General features: G+C 41.5%; 1 protein-coding gene and 1 long non-coding RNA gene across 3 annotated transcripts in view; one reads left to right on the top strand and one right to left on the bottom strand.

Moving 5' to 3' along the window:
- ccdc85cb (coiled-coil domain containing 85C, b) overlaps window positions 1-19,613 on the top strand; it is a 42,511-nt gene extending 22,898 nt beyond the window's left edge. The window contains exons 2-7 of one of the 2 annotated variants that reach the window (XM_052052762.1): window positions 6,378-6,457; window positions 8,667-8,708; window positions 15,377-15,481; window positions 15,620-15,712; window positions 15,795-15,893; window positions 16,419-19,613. In XM_052052762.1, coding sequence (XP_051908722.1) covers window positions 6,378-6,457; window positions 8,667-8,708; window positions 15,377-15,481; window positions 15,620-15,712; window positions 15,795-15,893; window positions 16,419-16,508 — 509 coding nt within the window. In that variant the 3' untranslated portion in view covers window positions 16,509-19,613. The remainder of the gene's footprint in view (window positions 1-6,377; window positions 6,458-8,666; window positions 8,709-15,376; window positions 15,482-15,619; window positions 15,713-15,794; window positions 15,894-16,418) is intronic. The other variant, XM_052052763.1, reaches the window with a different exon arrangement.
- LOC127592230 (uncharacterized) lies at window positions 10,422-11,789 on the bottom strand. The gene is made up of 2 exons (XR_007960092.1): window positions 11,668-11,789; window positions 10,422-11,344 (listed from the first exon to the last, which is right to left on the bottom strand). It is a non-coding gene; the product is annotated as an uncharacterized LOC127592230 (long non-coding RNA).
- Window positions 19,614-19,620: the final 7 nt, after the last annotated feature.

Raw genomic sequence — 19,620 nt, 5'->3', positions numbered from 1 at the left:
ACCGAGCAAACAGTCTGATCACAGGGGAACCTCTCAAATCTGCCTTGGAGCACATCAAAGTGCATCCCTAAAAGCTCCGGGATCTCCGTTCTCAGCAGGCTGCTAAACAGTCTGAAGATTTTGACTTGAAAACATGAAGGAGATGACTCCACCCACCCACAAACCCGGATTGTTTCACCCTAGCGCCTTTGATTACGGCCGCGCTGGCGCACCAACACTCCGTTCCATGTGGGATTTATTTGTTTTGAAAAGGGCCTGACACGCCGCTCACATCTCCTATCTGCCTCCCGGAGGAACGGTTCACGTTGACCCGCCGTAAACTCCGTCCCGCCCGTCGTCCCGTGGGTTGGGGAGTGCACGGGTGAAAGGGTGCATCTTGGGCAACCAGTGGGGGGGGGGGGGGGGGGGGGGGTGCAGATGGTGGAAACAAAGTGGACTGTGGAGAAACAGATGTTATATTTCACTTTGTTTGCAGCAACGCAGCAAATTGACTTCATACTCGAAAAGATTTGACCAAGGTTGGATTTGTTTTATATGCATATCTTATTTAAATCAGCGGTCCCCAACCTTTTTTTGCCTCGAGGACCGGTTTAATGTCAGACAGTATTTTCAGGGACCAGCCTTGAAGGTGTGACCGGATAAATACAACACATTAATTAGTGGTGTCAAATGATCACATTAATTGTGAATGTACAGAACATTTCGCCCGCTATTTTTTTTTAAATTGCGTTAATCAAAATTTTAATCTCTGCCTTTATTGTTTCTGTAGGTGGGTTGCCTTTTTCTAATAGCCCTTTTTATGTGTTGGCGTCCTGTGTTTGAATTGTTGAGGGTGGGGAAACAACCGTCAGTCACAGCCTGAAGCTGACATTGATTGGCTGCCATTTTGTTGGGGCTTGTTTTGCATTCCAAAAATGCCCTAAACGACACGGTTGATAATGGTCGAGTGTTGTGCCTAATTTGTAAGGAGTTTGCGTACCACCGAAGCAGCTCAAATTTAGCCTCCCACATCAATGCAGAGCACCCAATCGCGAGAGCAGCCACAGCTAACGTTAACAATATAGCGAGCGAGCCATACATAGCAAAGCTCTTCGGCTAACTAAACTCGAGAACACCCCACGAATGAGGCATAGTTGATGTGTCCTCTGTAGACTACTAGAAGTGATTTTGTTTATTCAGTTTGACATGATGAACAGTGTTATTTCTGAAGTGCTAACTTTCAGCACTGATTTAAGGGTCTGTTTAATTTGTTTATTATCTGAAGCAAGTGTTCAGTGTTGAGTACTTGGATTGCTCAGAAAATTGTTCTTACTGTTTACTTCAGCACTTTCTAAGGACCTGATGTTCTATTCATTCATTCATTCATCTTCCGAGCCGCTTGATCCTCACTAGGGTCGCGGGGGGTGCTGGAGCCTATCCCAGCTGTCTCCGGGCAGTAGGCGGGGGACACCCTGAATCGGTTGCCAGCCAATCGCAGGGCACACAGAAACGAACAACCATTCGCACTCACACTCACACCTAGGGACAATTTGGAGTGTTCAATCAGCCTGCCACGCATGTTTTTGGAATGTGGGAGGAAACCGGAGCACCCGGAGAAAACCCACGCAAGCCCGGGGAGAATATGCAAACTCCACACAGGGAGGCCGGAGCTGGAATCGAACCCGGTACCTCTGCACTGTGAAGCCGACGTGCTAACCACTGGACTACCGGGCCGCCCTCCTGATGTTCTATTTTATTTTTATTTTGTAGTTCTTTGGAGATTTACAAAAACAAAACGGTGATATTCCCCTTCGTGGTCGAAACTAAATGTTGCAGGTAGGACTTTGACTAGTCTTAAATACAGCAGAAAGTAAATGGCGAGGACTGCATCTGTCCAGGTCTGCTGAGTAGTGGTAAAATATCATATTTTCCACACTATAAGGCGCAACGAAAAGTCTTCCATTTTCTTAAAAGCTCACACCGCGCCTTAAAATCCAGTGCACCTTGTTTATGGTCATTATGATAATATGTCGACCCCAAGATGGCTCCTTGCTGGAGACATGCTCGCAATGTTATAACTTGCTGTTGGTTCAGTGAACTGTGTTGCTGCTTTATGAAATAAGTCGTTGGCTCCTCTTGTGTCTCCTGGCTGAGCCTTTTCCCCTTCCTAAAAAAACTTTCCAAAGACGTTTTTTACTCATTTTGCTAGCTCCCGGGTTTCATTTTAGTGGTAACCTATCACGTGACCGAGAAGCCTCGTTAACGCAGAATCCGGTAAATTTTCGAAATAAAACATCTTTCAGATTCCGAAATGAATCAAATGGAACAATTGTAAGTTATTTATTCTTTCTGTGCGGCCCGGTACCAAATGACCCACGGACCGGTAGCGGTCCGCGGCCCGGGGGTTGGGGACCCATTATTTAAATGACAAAATTGCTACACCCTACCGAGAGTAAGTTTGAATGCCTTAGTTAAGTTGGAGAGGAATTATGAACAGCTCCCAGTACTCGTCAGTGTGAGCAGAAAACCCGTCGGGCTACTCCGAGAAAGCAGAACAAGGTCATGAAAAGCCTCCTAGACGAGCTGAGCTTTATATGGAGTCAGATGCACATGAAATTGTGTCCGCCAATCACGATGAGTTGGAATGTGCTTGGTTAATTCCGAACACAGCCGCATCCCTACGTAAAAAGGCTCCTGGCATTGAAATTCTGGCATTTTAATGGGGGTGTGTAGACTTTCTCTACCCACCGTACACCTAGTAAGGATGCTGTCCGGGTCAGAGAGGGACTAGATGGGGGTTGGGGGGGCACAGCACGCTAGTACGGCAACAGGGTTGGAAAAGAGAGGCTGCTGGAAGTGGGTCACAGCGGCGCACTGACATGATTGAAAGCGACGAGCGGTTGGGGATGGATTTCGGGCGCCGGGGAGGGCGGATGGTGCCACTGTCCTCGTCACCGCACGCACACACAAAGACACGTGAGAAAGAGAGAGAGAGAGAGAGAGAGAGAGAGAGAGAGAGAGAGAGAAAGTCGACCCGAGGTGTGAATGTTGCTCTACTTTTTGCTCATGCTAATGCTGAAGTAAAAACGGCGGCGAGCGAGCCCACTCCCGCCCCGTCGGCTAATGAGTTTATTTTAGGCCGGACCGTCGTCCTCGGGGGAGCGCGCGGGGGGGGGGGGGGGGGTGCTTGGACGAGAAGCAGAAAGGGCTCTGATTTGCTGGCCCAGCGAGCTTTGAAAGTAATTGGAATGGAGATGAGAGCTTTTATTGAGTTGATAAATATTTTGTTATAAGTGCGAGGAGGACCCTCTGTGAGGGATTAGCGCTAGGACCACTCGGACATAATGCTAAGGTTTAAACGCAGCCCCCCCACGGTGAGGATTCAAGTCGTGCGTTTGATACCCACGAAACATGCGATTTGCATGTGGGAGTCGAATGTGTGTGGCGTTCAAAGCAGATGCTAGATCAGTTTGTCAGCGAATAAATTGTCATTTTCCAAAAAATAAAACAAAATTAACGCTAATCCTTGCTAAAAAAAAGGGGGGGGGAAACGAAAATATTTATAACCGCTTCTATTAGAGGTTCACAATGTGGATATTCAACACCTACATTTAATTTGTGCAACATTGTGAATTGAGGCAATGTTTCCCAGTGAAATGAATGCAAATGCAAATAATCGATTCTGTCAAAGCACATTTTAATCTGAAGTAATAACATGCGGCGCGGTCGCTGATAAATCCCACAAATGAAAGACTGAGGAGGCGGAAAAAGACCTGATTTAGTGTGTATTTCGAAATTGCGGAGGTCACCCGTGATTGGTGGACAACCAGGAAGTGAGCGAATGCTTACTTGGAGCTCAACCTGTGCGCCGACCACTACATTTAAAAATAAGTAAATAAATAAATTTTAGATTGGTTCAGTTTCATGACAAAACTATTGACTTTTTTTTAAATCATCATGGTTAATAATGTGTTCTTTTTAAAACGATGAAAAAAAAATATTGACACGAATGATTTGAGTCGACTGTATTTCCTCTGAGGAAAAAACTAGTTGTGAAATGAGAACAACTAGGAAGTGACGGTATCAATACGGTCTGTCCGTTTAGCATTCCTGACAGTGGGACAAACGCAATTTGAATAAATCCCACTCGTAAAACCGAATTTCCTGTTTACATTCCGGCGGCCAATAAGAGACCAGTTTAAACAAACAAGGATGCACATTCATTGGTCTGTGAAGAACCTTCGTCTTAATCGGCTTGAGTGGTAGCCAAAGGTCAGGCCGACATCAGATGAGTCCAGATTAGCGGGTCACAAGGACCAACCTGGAGATTAGCGGCGGGCCAGTCTTCATACGTGCACGCCGTCGCTGTTTGTGTGTTAAAACTCTGCAGTTGCCAAGGTGTATAATGAGACCTCGTTCATTTTCTTCAAGATTTTTAATGCCACTCTGTTTACTGTCAAGCCACATGTTATATATTTCAAACAACTAGGCACAGGCCAATATCAGATTCTGACCATATGATAACCCTGAGCAAAAATATCTCGTTATCAAGGTATTAAAATTACAGCTCTAAATTTTAAAAAAACATTATTTGGGTAATTAAAGACGGCCTTATTTTGCCCATTTAACACATTTTATCTTTGAACAAAATATAGAATATTTGGGACAGAAGAAATATACACCGGGTTAAGCGTACGCTTCGAATGTTGTCCTTGGGGCTAACTAGTAGCTACTGGCACTATTTTTTTTTATTTTTTAGGCACGGTGCACGTTAATCAACAGAGCAATAAAATATCAGTGTTTGCATCACATCTGGTGTCTGTGTTGCTCCCGCCTTTTCTGCCACGTGTAACTGCTCACCCCTCCCGTGTCTGCTCAGGAAAGTTCATGATAGGGATTAACTTTGAGGCGGCTTGCGAGCAGACGATCATGTTGTAACTTTCTTAGAAGTCCCCTCAGCTCATTCTCCGTTCCAGCTAAGTATTAGCGAATACTGAAACCACGACTTTTTCAAACCTCGCTAAACCATCAAAACGTAATTGGTCATGGTCCAATGTCCATTTACAATAATATTACAAATTACCATTGATGGTATATACACAATTATGAAATTTGGACTTGCGTGTATTTTTAAAAGGATATAGCTGGGGGTGTGTGAATGATCATCTATGATAAAGATGAGGGGGGGGGGGCACTGTGTTGTGCAATGCCAAAGAAAACTTTTCGAACTTTTAGATAATATGTATAAAGTCAAATCTGCCATAGCGAAGGGTCTTGTCAGTTGTCTTTTGTCTGTCTTTCCACTTAGCAAACAAAAGCGTGTCCAACCCTCGCGACGCGCCGTCAGACTGCAACGCTGTAAATTAAACGCAGCTTTTTTCGCGAGAACAGACTCGGTGCCGCCTACAGGGACCGGGGGATGACGCGCCTCACTTCGCTGCTCCTGTCCCCGGTTTGAACCCGCCACCGCGAGTAACAACGGCAAGCGAGGAAATTCTGCCGCGATGTGATGGGTGTGTGATTAGTAGTTTGCTTTATTTATTTATTTATGTTTATTACCGCAAACATGTGGCGGGAAAAGAATGGGAGACTGGGATATTGGCCCAGGGAATGTTTATGCTTTTGAAACAGACATTATTGAACAGCTGTTTTTTCCCCGCTCCTTTTCTAAGTGCAGATATCACATGACCACATGGAGAGTTGAAAAGTGGAGTGGCAGGTCGAACACATTTGCATTGACGGGGGTTTGGCCAAGTGTGATTATTTCATTTGCACATTTAAACTTTTTTTTAAACTGAAAGTGCTTTTTTTAAAGCTTTTTACCAAAACATTTTCATTTTTCGGAGTTCCATTGAAGGAATCGTTAATTTACGTTTTTTGGAGGCGGTCATGAACGTCTCTCGAGTCGAACGGAAGGCACGTAGGTCCATCTAGTGGATGCATTGCAGATTGCGTTTTATAATCCAGTACGTACAATATATGAAAAAAATTACAAAATAGGCCATTCATTGAAGGTGCGCCTCATAATCCAGTGCGCCTTTTAGTGCGGAAAATACGGTAATTATATCAATTTTTAAATGTTTTTTATGCTATTCCCAAATTATTTTATTATTATATATATTTTTTAAACCATATGACCTATCCCAGGTCCCAAAATTAAATGGTTGAATTATATAAAAGTTTCTGCTCTGAAATAGAAATTTTAAAGATCAAAGCTCACAATTACATTTGGAAAAACTACCCAAAGTTTGTGAACATTCTCATGTGCCGTTGTGGACTCCTGTGGGCCTTCTGGCGCCGTCTGCCGCCTCGTCGTTTTCCGTGTTCTCAGTCTTGACGTCTTTTGAAATGCTAATGGTGTCTCCTCCCCTCTTCATCTTCTTCTTCTTCGGCTGCAGATTCCTCCTCCAACTACATCCGGCAGCTAGAGACCAAAGTGCGAATCCTGGAGGACGACAACAACAAGCTCCTGTCGCAGGTGAGGCATCACAGTGACGATTCGCCTCGATTCAATTCGAAATTGCCCAAAACACTCGATTAGAACCGAAACCTTTCCGATTGAGTGAAGTTGGGGGGGGAAGAAGGGGGGTCAATTAAGATACTGACTGCAATGCCCTCACATGCGGGCAAGGAGAGCCGCCGTGGTGAGTGTAACACGTTCAGCTCTTTATTGAACGTTTAAACACACAAATACAAAATGAAAGCACTCGCAAGGAGCATGGAGCCGATCAACTGAATTAACGGCGTGGAAAATGGCTAGACTGGCACTCACTAAGTCACACCCTTTAAAAACATAACATAGTGGACCTTAAATTATCCTAACATTTGGTTTTTAACCATTTAAAAAAATGTTTTACAACACATCGCTATTTATCTTGAATAAAAGCATGGAACAAAAAAATGAGTTGTTTTTGAAGGGGCTGGAATTGATTAATGGCCTTTCATTTCATTTCATTACAAATATCTGAATCACATTCATTTTGTTTCAACACAAAGACGATCTTTACTGTTGAGAAGCTGAAGTTTTGAGGATTTTGACCCAAAAAATAAATGATTAATCGACGACCAAAAATAATTAGCCTCTAATTTGATTGCCGATTAGTTTTTGATTAATCGTCGCACCCATAAAGAATTTGAATTAATCAGCTGATTAATCTGATTTTTTTTTTGCAGCCAAATCCCGGAATCGGCATCAGCAAATAAATTTTCAAAGCGAGTGCTAATCGATCTCATGGCGCTTCATGATTTAAGTATTTTTGATGCAGACTGTGATGTTGCGGAGATGGTCAAATGGCGGCCGACCAAAAGATCCACCGGCGACCGGTGTTTGAACTCTTCCAGAAGCAGCGTTTTTTTTTTAGCAGCAGCACCCACAACACGAGATGCTGAGATTCGTCGGCATCTCTCTGCCTGCGTGCGTCTCGGTGTTTAACCATGTTTAATTCATGGCGGAGGGTTCAATGGTGAGCGTCGGTTAGCCCCCCGTGGCAAAAGAGCGAGCAGACGCGAAATGACACGATCCAGCGGTGTTAACCTCCCGATGACTTCGCCCACGTTTTGGAAGATGCCAACGTGGAGGCGGGAGGGGGAGGGGTCGTTTTGGGAAGTGAAAGGGGTTCACGGCGAGGTCGTGTCAGTCTGTGCGGAGACGTGAGGATTGCTCATTAGACGCAAACGGCGGCGTGCTCACAAATGTCTGACAGACGTCACCTCTGTTTTTGTTCTCTTTCATCATAAACGACGATGACGAATTTTGCCGGCAAGTCACTTCTTTCACTTGAAATGCAGACGGAATGTTTCACTGATTCATTTGGATTTCAATCAATCCATTGCATGTCTTTATTTTTCCTGTTTTTGTTGTTTGTTTTTAAACACATTTCGATGATATTTTTTCCCCCTTGACATTGCTAACATATTTATTGCAGTATCTTTTAGGTTTCACTGGACTGGCTCCAGCTTCATTTTTGGCTTTTATTTATTTTTATTGCACAATTATTTCCCAAGATTGTTACAGCTCTATTCGTCTTACCTTCAAATTTTAATATTTATTTGAAATAAAATGATTGAACACCATTGCCCCAAATTTCACAGGACTATCAACAATTATTATTCATTCATTCATTCATCTTCCGAGCCGCTTGATCGTCACTAGGGTCGCGGGGGTGCTGGAGCCTATCCCAGCTGTCTTCGGGCAGTAGGCGGGGGACACCCTGAATCGGTTGCCAGCCAATCGCAGGGCACACAGAAACGAACAACCATTCGCACTCACACTCACACCTAGGGACAATTTAGAGTGTTCAATCAGCCTGCTACGCATGTTTTTGGAATGTGGGAGGAAACCGGAGCACCCGGAGAAAACCCATGCAGGCCCGGGGAGAACATTCAAACTCCACACAGGGAGGCCGGAGCTGGAATCGAACCCGGGACCTCTGCACTGTGAAGCCGACGTGCTAACCACTGGACTACCGGGCTGCCCTCAACGATTATTATTTAGTATTATTTTCTTTGTAGTGGACTGTCGCGTTTCAGTTTAGAATTTCTACTGCACTTAATTCACCGGACTGTCGCTGCTTATTTCTTTTTGGGTTTTTTGTTTTTATTTCTCCCAAATTCTGAATGACTTGCTGTTATTCTGTAGTCACTGTACTCAAATCCTTGTCAACAGTCTTGCCATTTTCCCTCTGCAGGCTCATAGCCGTTATAGTTTATCACAGATACAAATGAAAAAGGTAACTGTTTTCCACTCACTTCTCTCTCTCTCTCTTGGTGGTGGAATTTCAGCTCAGCCTTTCGGGGTTTCACTTGCAAAGGGTGGACTCACACACACACACACACACACACACACACAAAAGTCACATTGAACCTCACATTTGCAGAGAACTTACCAATTGGCTTTCTATCGTCATCATTGTTGTCTTGATGCTAAGATAAACAAGCAGCTAATGGCTTAAGCAGCTAATGGCTTGTACCTCTCAATTTTTCCCCCCGGAATCTGTAATCTGAAAAATTTAGTTACGTTTAAGATTTGAATAAAATCTGCATCACACCTGAAACATGACTCAGTTTCACGTCTGTGTATGTGGGTCCATGCCGTTTCTTTTGGTTTTTATTGTCCACAAATGTTTTGCAAGGTGGAGAAGTTACTCTTGTCTCGGCTTGCCAGGACATCTTGCCGGCGGTGGCATAAATATTTGGGACGACAAGAGTGACGCATTAATAATGCATTGAGTGCTTTCTTTTCTGCAGTTCTTCTTGGGAATCATTGTTCTTAAATAAAAACAAGTTTACGAGGTTGGGGGCTCTTTTGGTGATTGTTAAACTTCCTGCTTAAAGGGAACAAAAGTCTCTTATCACAGGAATGTTGACCTTTCTCTGGATGCCGTTCAACGTGTGCATATTAACCCGCAAAGAAGCAAGCATGAGGAGACCTGGTGTGAATGTTCCCAAACAAGGGCGAAATTGGCTAAATACGCAACTCTCATGCTCATGTTTAACGCTCTCTAATTTTGAAAAAAAAAGAAATGACCGTGTATAGGTGTCTTGAAAAGAAGAAAAAAAACCATAAAGAAAGATTAGTGTTTTTTCAGAAACAACAGGCATTTTCCCCCCCTGAAAGAACCTTATGTAGGAAGGCGTTTTTGAACAACCATGTATCGTAAGACTTTTTTTTCCTGAAATGACCATGCATAGTAAGGCTATTTAGCTGGAAAAAAACGACCATGTAGTAAGGCGTTTTTAGCCCCCAAAAAAGGCCATAGATAGTAATGCGTTTTTAGCCCCCCCAAAAACCCGACCATGAACAGTAAAGTGTTTTTAGACGAAAAAAAACCGAACATGTATATTAAGGCGTTTTTAGCCGAAAAAAATGACCACGTATAGGAAGGCATTTTTAGCCGAAAAAAAGACCATGTATTGTAAGGTGTTTTTAGCTGAAAAAATAGCCGAAAAAAACGACATGGTAGAGTAAGGCGTTTTTGAGCCGAAAAAAAACGACAGTTTAGTAAGGCGTTTTTGGCCGGAAAAAAACGACATAGTAAGGCGTTTTTAAACGACATAGTATAGTAAGGCTGTTTTTGAGCCGAACTAAACAACATTATAGTAAGGCGTTTTTGGCCCGAAAAAACCGACATAGTACAGTAAGGCGTTTTTGAGCCGAAATAAATGACATAGTATAGTAAGGCGTTTTTGAGCCGAAAAAAAACGACAGTTTAGTAAGGCGTTTTTGGCCCGAAAAAAACGACATAGTATAGTAAGGCGTTTTTGGCCTGAAAAAAACGACATAGTACAGTAAGGCGTTTTTGAGCCGAAATAAACGACATAGTATAGTAAGGCGTTTTTGAGCCGAAATAAACAACATAGTATAGTAAGGCGTTTTTGGCCCGAAAAAAACGACATAGTATAGTAAGGCGTTTTTGAGCCGAAATAAACGACATAGTATATAGTAAGGCGTTTTTGAGCCGAAAAAAACGACATAGTAAAGTAAGGTGTTTTTGAGCCGAAAAAAAGACATAGTATAGCAAGGCGTTTTTGAGCCGAAAAAAACGACAGTATAGTAAGGCGTTTTTGAGCCGAAAAAAACGACATAGTATAGTAAGGCGTTTTTGGCCCGAAAAACCCGACATAGTATAGTAAGGCGTTTTAGAGCCGAAAAAAACGACATATTATAGAAAGCCGTTTTTGGCCCGAAAAAACATAGTATAGTAAGGCGTTTTTGAGCCGAGAAAAACGACATAGTATAGTAATGCGTTTTTAAACGACATAGCATTGTAAGGCGTTTTTGAGCCGAAAAAAACGACATAGTATAGTAAGGCGTTTTTGGCCCGAAAAAACATAGTATAGTAAGGCGTTTTTGGCCCGAAAAACCCGACATAGTATAGTAAGGCGTTTTAGAGCCGAAATAAACGACAGTATAGTAAGGCGTTTTTGAGCCGAAAAAAACGACATAGTATATTTCGGCTCAAAAACGCCTTACTAAACGACATATTATAGAAAGGCGTTTTTGGCCCGAAAAAACAGTATAGTAAGGCGTTTTTGAGCCGAGAAAAACGACATAGTATAGTAATGCGTTTTTAAACGACATAGCATTGTAAGGCGTTTTTGAGCCGAAAAAAACGACATAGTATAGTGAGGCGTTTTTGAGCTGAAAAAAACCGACATGTTATAGTAAGGTGTTTTTGAGCCGAAATAAACAACATAGTATAGTAAGGCGTTTTTGGCCCGAAAAAACATAGAATAGTAAGGCGTTTTTGAGCCGAGAAAAACGACATAGTGTAGTAATGCATTTTTGACCCGAAATAAACGACATAGTATAGTAAGGCGTTTTTGAGCCGAAATAAACAACATAGTATAGTAAGGCGTTTTTGGCCTGAAAAAAACGACATAGTATAGTAAGGCGTTTTTGGCCCAAAAAAACAGTATAGTAAGGCGTTTTTGAGCCGAGAAAAACGACATAGTATAGTAATGCGTTTTTAAACGACATAGCATTGTAAGGCGTTTTTGAGCCGAAAAAAACGACATAGTATAGTGAGGCGTTTTTGAGCTGAAAAAAACCGACATGCTATAGTAAGGTGTTTTTGAGCCGAAATAAACAACATAGTATAGTAAGGCGTTTTTGGCCCGAAAAAACATAGTATAGTAAGGCGTTTTTGAGCCGAGAAAAACGACATAGTGTAGTAATGCATTTTTTACCCGAAATAAACGACATAGTATAGTAAGGCGTTTTTGAGCCGAAATAAACAACATAGTATAGTAAGGCGTTTTTGGCCTGAAAAAAACGACATAGTATAGTAAGGCGTTTCTGGCCCGAAAAACAGTATAGTAAGGCGTTTTTGAGCCGAGAAAAACGACATAGTATAGTAAGGCGTTTTTGAGCCGAAATAAACGACATAGTATAGTAAGGCGTTTTTGAGCCGAAATAAACAACATAGTATAGTAAGGCGTTTTTGAGCCGAGAAAAACGACAGTGTAGTAATGCATTTTTGACCCGAAATAAACGACATAGTATAGTAAGGCGTTTTTGAGCCGAAATAAACAACATAGTATAGTAAGGCCTTTTTGGCCTGAAAAAAACGACATAGTATAGTAAGGCGTTTCTGGCCCGAAAAAAACGACAGTATAGTAAGGCGTTTCTGGCCCGAAAAAACAGTATAATAAGGCGTTTTTGAGCCGAGAAAAACGACATAGTATAGTAAGGCGTTTTTGAGCCGAGAAAAACGACATAGTATAGTAAGGCGTTTTTGAGCCGAAATAAACAACATAGTATAGTAAGGCGTTTTTGAACCGAAATAAACGACCATGTATAGTATGGCATTTTTAGACCGAAAAAAACGGCCGTGTATAGTAAGCTGTTTTTAACCGAAAAAAACGACCGTGTATAGTATGGCATTTTTAGACCGAAAAGAAGAGTTTACTTTGACTTGGCCTGCACTATTGGCATATTAAACATGCACTTCAAAGTAACAGTTGTATTTTCACACATGACTAATGCAGGGTTTGAACCGGGGTTGCCTGGACCAAACGCAGGAATGTATACCTCTACACTACAAGTGACTGTGAATTGTCCCACACTATAGGCGTATTTGACATGCACTTTAGAGGGTTTCCAGAAAAAAGTAACTGCTTTATTTTCACACATGACTGATGCAGGGTTTGAACCGGGGTAGCCTGGACCAAACGCAGGCAGGGTAGCCTGGACCAAACGCAGGCATGTATACCTCTACACTACAAGTGACTATGAATTGTCATGCACCATAGGCGTATTTGGATTGCACTTTCAAGGGTACACTTTCGGGCCAAAAACGCATTATTATACTATGTCGTTTTTCTCGGCTCAAACACGCCTTACTATACTATGTCGTTTATTTCGGCTCAAAAACGCCTACTTTACGATGTCGGTTTTTTTCAGCTCAAAAACGCCTTACTATATACTATGTCGGTATTTTTCGGCTCAAACACGCCTTACTATAATATGTTGTTTAAAAACGCCTTACTATACTATGTTTTTTCGGGCCAAAAACGCCTTACTACACTATGTCGTTTTTCTCGGCTCAAAAACGCCTTACTATACTATGTTTTTTCAAGCCAAAAACGCCTTACTGTACTGTCGTTTTTTTCAGGCCAGAAACGCCTTACTGTACTGTCGATTTTTTCAGGCCAGAAACGCCTTACTATACTATGTTGTTTATTTTGGCTCAAAAACGCCTTACTGTACTGTCGTTTTTTTTCGGCTCAAAAACGCCTTACTATACTATGTCGTTTATTTTGGCTCAAAAACGCCTTACTATACTATGTCGTTTATTTCGGCTCAAAAACGCCTTACTATGCTATGTCGTTTAAAAACGCATTACTATACTATGTCGTTTTTCTCGGCTCAAAAACGCCTGACTATACTATGTTGTTTATTTCGGCTCAAAAACGGCTTAAATATCCATGGTCGTTTTTTTCGGGCTAAAAATGCCTTACTATACATGGTGTTTTTTTCGGCTAAAAATGCCATACTATACATGGTCGTTTTTTTCGGCTAAAAACGCCTTACTATACATGGTCGTTTTTTTCGGCTAAAAACGCCTTACTGTACATGGTCGCTTTTTCGAGTTAAAAACGCCTTACTATACATGGTCGTTTTTTTCGGCTAAAAACGCCTTACTTTACATAGTCGTTTTTTTCGATCTAAAAACGCCTTACTATTCATGGTTGTTTTTTTCGGTTAAAAACGGCTTACTATACATGGTGGGTTTTTTTTAGTAAAAAACGCCTTACTATACATTGGGGTTTTTTCGGCTAAAAACGCCTCACATACATGGTCGTTTTTTTCGGCTAAAAACGCTTTACTATACATGGTCGTTTTTTTCGGCTAAAAATGCCATACTATACTATGTAGGGCTAAAAACGCCTTACTATACATGGTCGTTTTTTTCGGTTAAAAACGGCTTACTATACATGGTGGGGTTTTTTCGAGTTAAAAACGCCTTACTATACATGGTGGTTTTTTTTCGGGTAAAAACGCCTTACATACATGATCGTTTTTTCCGTCTAAAAACGCCTTACTATACATGGTCGTTTTTTTAGGGCCAAAAACGCCGTACTATACTATGTCGTTTAAAAACGCCTTACTATACTGTCGTTTTTTTCGGGCTAAAAACGCCTTACTATACACGGTCGTTATTTTCGGGCTAAAAACGCCTTACTATACATGGTTATTTTTTCGAGTTAAAAACACCTTACTATACATGGTGGTTTTTTCGGCTAAAAACGCCTTACTATACATGGTGTTTTTTTTCGGCTAAAAATGCCATACTATACTATGTTGGGCTCAAAACGGCTTACGATATATGGTCGTTTTTGTCGGCTAAAAACGCCTTACTATGCATGGTCGTTTTTTTTCGGCTAAAAACGCCTTACTATACATGGTCGCTTTTTCGAGTTAAAAACGCCTTACTATACATGGTCGTTTTTGTCGGCTAAAAACGCCTTACTATGCATGGTCGTTTTTTTCGGCTAAAAATGCCACACTATACTATGTCGGGCTAAAAACGCCTTACATACATGGTCGTTTTTTTTTGTCTAAAAACGCTTTACTATACATGGTCGTTTTTTTCGGCTAAAAATGCCATACTATACTATGTCGGGCTAAAAACGTCTTACTATTCATGGTCGGTTTTTTCGGCTAAAAACGGCTTAGTATACATGGTCGTTTTTTTGAGTGAAAAACGCCTGACTATACGGTAGTTTTTTTTCAGCTAAAAACGCTTTACTGTACATGGGTCGTTTTTTTGGGTTCAAAACGGCTTACTATATTACATGGTCGGGTTTTTTTGAGTTAAAAACTTCTTCCTATAATTCGTCATTTTTATGAGTTAAAAACGCCTTACTACATGGTCGTATTTTGGGGCTAAAAACGCCTTACTATACATGGTCATTTTTTTTGTTAAAAACGCTTTACTGTACATGGTGGGGGGTTTTCGGCTCCATCTACATCAAATTAGTATACAAGGTTTACTAAATATGGTCATTTTTTGAAATGCCTTCCTAATCATGAACTATTTAATTACTGTGCAGGATTTTTTTTCCCCAACATGCTACATTTTCGTTCAAAGAAGAAACAAAATACTGCCGATGGTGTGTTTTTTTTCAACGTTTTATTGTAGAAACACATTACTATGTATGTTTTTTTCATGCCTCACACAACATAGTTCTCTTCAAAATTAAAAAAAAAATCTAACACTAACTCATCTGCCCCCCCCCCCCCTTTTTCAACACTTTTTTTGGAAATGCTTCAATTTGGTTCTGCTCTGGCTGTTCTGCTTTCTGTTCTGCGGCTTCAAACCGAATGCACTTTTTATGGACTCATTTGTTTTTATATATTCGCATTGACCAACCTCAAACACTGTGTGCTCAGTGTCATCCAGGTGATTTGCGAGCCCTGCGCAAAGGGACGACCCAGTACCACTCAGAGTCGCAGCTGTCCTCCCTGCCTCAACGCCAGGATGCCCTGCACAATGTGGTCAGATCTCTCACACACAAACACACACTCACACACACACACACACACAGCAGACTGGTGACAAAAGTGAGATGTGATTGGTTCAAGCCGTCACTGACCGCCATGTACGCTCATGCTAAAGTCGGCGTTCACGTCCAGGTTTCGGGCCGCCTCCCTACCAGCGAATCGTCTCCGGCCACGGGATACTTATCATGCGTGCAGAAGCCGGAGGCCGTGGTGCATGCCATGAAGGTGAGTGAAGGGGCGGCGGGGTATCCGTCACACTCTTGAGTTTTGTTTGGTCGCTCTAAAAACGCCCCCCGCGCCCCCGCAGGTTCTGGAGGTCCACGAGAACTTGGACAAGCAAGTTCCCGAAGATTACGAGGATGACCTCAGTGAGAAAGAGAAGGCCATCGTCAGGGAGATGTGCAACGTACGTAACATGTTACAAAATTTCTGAAACGTCCGCGTACTACAATGTACAATACATCCTGATTTAAAAAGTGCTTTCACAACAGCCGCAGCTGTAACAAAGCGCTTAACAGTTAACAGAATGGAAAATAATGAACACATCACATAAAACACGGACGCTTTAAATCAATTTGAGATGAAAGAAGAGAGAATCAAAGTGTGTTGGTACAGAGTTGTATTTTTCAAGAATAAACATTTGCACTTTTGAGAAAAACAAACTATCCTTGCAACGAAGCATCAACTTCTCAATTATAAAAAAAGAAAATTCCAATTTGAGAATAGCATCAGCATCCCTCTCTCTATCTATAAAATGTTAACGGCCATTTTGTTTGGAAATGGTTATCGTGGTTTATTATGTCCCTCGAGCTATGTCGTGCGCCTGTGTTGTCGTAAAACGTTTTTCAGGGGTTTTTTTGGGGGGGGGGTTGTTTTTGGGTCCAAATTACACTCTGACAAAAAGTCCTGCACTTGTTTGCCGCTTGTGCAGGTGGTGTGGAGGAAGCTCGGCGATGCGGCCGGCTCGAAGCTTTCCGTCCGCCAGCACCTGTCAGGCAACCAATTCAAGGGGCCGCTGTAGCGCTTCCCCGCCAGCAGGGGGGGGGGCGTGCGCGACGTCCACCACCCTGGAACCAACTGGAATGCCCATCACACCGCCAGTACCAGGATAAGCTAGCGTGCGCTAGTTTTGACCTTTGCCACGATGTTGCGGCTACATGACTATTTTTTGGGGGGGCCCGGAGACGGAAGGTGCCAACGCGACGTGGTTTCAAGCACAGTTGCCGCAAAGGGTGGCCGAAATCTTCAATATTTTTGGAAATGAGCACTCCCCCTTCTCACTCCTGTCCTGGGTATCGCGTTCAGAGTACAATGAGGTTTGAGCGTATCGGATTTCTTGCTAGCGTTCACGGAATACAAAACATTACGAAAAGTCATATGATACGATTTAAGTGTAGCCTAACGCTGAAAACTGTAATTTCTTATTGTTGTTCACGAATCATTCACAAAGCCCCCCCGTCACTAGTGAGGAAAAAGAAATATAAATGGTTGTTCATGTTAAGTCGTGTGGATACACTTTGACTTAGCAAATTTTGTGTATATTCTGTATAAAAACAAACAAACAAACAAAAATAGAAACATTTCATTGTTATCATTTTACTTCGGTTTTTGGTTTCGCTAATACATATTAAGGCCATGCTCAGATGGAAAGAAAAATACTGCGTGGATAAAGTTAGAAAATTACAAAAAAAGGAATAGTGCGGTGAAATTGTATATTTTTAGCTTCAAGAAAATCGGAACATTGCAAGAATGAAGTTGGCTCTATCAACTATTTCCCCAAAATATTACAATTATCTCTTTCTAAAAATACCTTTTTGGGGAAAACAAAACATCTTGGGGGAGGGGGGAGAGTAGTACAAGTTGTTTTCTTCAGCTTAATAAAAAAAGAGAAAAATAGAAAAGCAAATCAAAGTTGAACAGTATCTCAGTAAAAGTAGGTAATTATAATTTTAGCAGTAACAGGAACCCCTCCCACGTGTAATTTAGAATCCACCAAAGTCACAACCATTTTTTAAAAATTCCCCCTTATAACTATCCTGACTTTATTCTCGTAGTATTACCCCCGCCTTCCTTTTTGAGCGTTGCGCTAATAACGTAGGTGCGATTTTTAGTGCTGCCATGTGATCAAACTTAAAGGGCGGAGGCGACTTTTGGTTGCATTGTGAATAATCTTTCTTTATCCGGTGTCGACTAGTTCTCTCGAGGGATATCAAGCCGATTTTAAGTTTGGGTTTTTTTTTCTTGGACTTTTGAAACAATGAAACGAGCCTGTTTGAATGCTGTGTGCATGCTCGACAATCACACTCTCAGGTCGGCGTCGCGTTGAAGCGGAAAGCGACTCGCTTTACAATAGGACGGTAGACGCTGTGCATGTTTTTCCACAACTTTCTACGGTTCGGACAACATGCGGTCTTGACCTGTTAACCGTACCCCAAAACCTCCTTTAAAAAATAAAAATAAATAAAAAATAAAAAAGTACTACAAAAAAAAACTTGACCTGATGTCAGAAGCAAGAGCACGCGACGGTAACTGTGATGATGATTACGTTTTCACTTCCAGAATCAAACATGTCCTCTGTATATTAGGGCCACACTGAATAACAAAACCCTTTGCAACCTTTGTGCAATAGTAGCTTACATACTGAAGTACAGTATTTAAAATCGAATTCAGCCAAATTTTTTAAAATAAGTGATTGCTTGTCATAGTTTCACCCAGTAAATTTCTTTTTGGTCGTGAAGCTTTAACTTAAATCCTTTATGTAAGATGAGCTTCTTTTTCAGAAAAGATGCGTTTTGAATTTGACAATTTTTTTCCCACAAAAGTAGCCCCCCACAAAAAAAGGTGGACTTTTGAGGGGAAATCTTTTGAGAGTTGTTGCTTTTCTAAAACTATTTGGAAAATGGGTTCTTTGCAGTTATATTTTCCACATGCACCGTTTCTCTGTACCGTATTTTCCACACTAAAAGGTGCACTGGATTATGAGGCGCACATTCAATGAATGGCCTATTTTTTTAATATATTGGACATAATGGATTATAAGACGCAATCTACAATGCATCCACTAGATGGAGCTATGCTCCTTCCGTTCAACTTGAGGCGTTCATGACCGCCTCTGAAAAACGTAAATTAACGATTATTTCAATGAAACGACGAGAATTGAAAATGCATCAAAACAAAAAAATCAAGCGATGAAATCACAATAAATTCTGTAGCCCCCCGTACAGGACGGAAGAAGAGAAGGCACGGAGATGGACAAAGACGTACCTATATTTGTTGAGACTGAAAAACATTAATAAAGTGTGCGTTTAAAAAAAAACACAGCAGCGCTCCTTTTTTCAGAGCTACAACAAAAACCTATTTAATAAAGTAGTGACACAGAACACTGAACCAACAGCAAGTTATAATATTGGAAGCATGTCTCCAGCAAGGAGCCATCTTGGGGTCGACATATAGTAATGACCATACAACAAAAGGCGCCTTAAAGTGCGGAAAATACGGTCATTTTATTTATTTAAATACTTAACCCACGTTTTTTTTCGCCAACAGTTGCAGGGCTTTTCATTTTACATTGTACTTGAGGGGGAATTTTGAGAAAGGTTTTCTAGAACTCAAACAAAAATATTTTACAAGAATTTGTTTTTCGTTGAGAAGTGGAAAAAAAATCTTGTTTTTTCAGGCCTCAGTTCAATTGGATTTTAAAAAATTATTTAGCAAAAAAGCTATGTTTGTCAAAGTCAGTTTTTCTCTTCAGCGATATTTAGATGACAAAAATGCTTTAAAAAAGGCCTGTTTAATCTTGTCCTTGTCTTCATACCACTGGTACTAAACTGCGACTGCATTTTGTTCCTCCCTCCTTCAGTGTGGCCTTAATATTAATTTTAAATCCACTAACTTACAGTAAAAAGTGTCCTTTTTTTCTATTTGAGGAAACGACTGGAAGCCATGATTCTCTTTTGCAGGAAAATTGTATATAGACATTTGGACTTGTACACGTTTGACATTCCCGCCCGTCGTGGCTCGCATGACTGTAACGTCTTCCCATCCATCTCAACGTATCTGAGGAGACCACAGCCGGTGGTCTGGGCGTTTAGAATAAAGAGAGAAAATAAAACACGAGTTGACTCAACGGCGCT

The sequence above is a fragment of the Hippocampus zosterae genome, chromosome 19, assembly GCF_025434085.1.
Source record: "Hippocampus zosterae strain Florida chromosome 19, ASM2543408v3, whole genome shotgun sequence".
NCBI lineage: Eukaryota > Metazoa > Chordata > Actinopteri > Syngnathiformes > Syngnathidae > Hippocampus > Hippocampus zosterae.
This window is presented reverse-complemented; position numbering and strand designations above follow the sequence as displayed.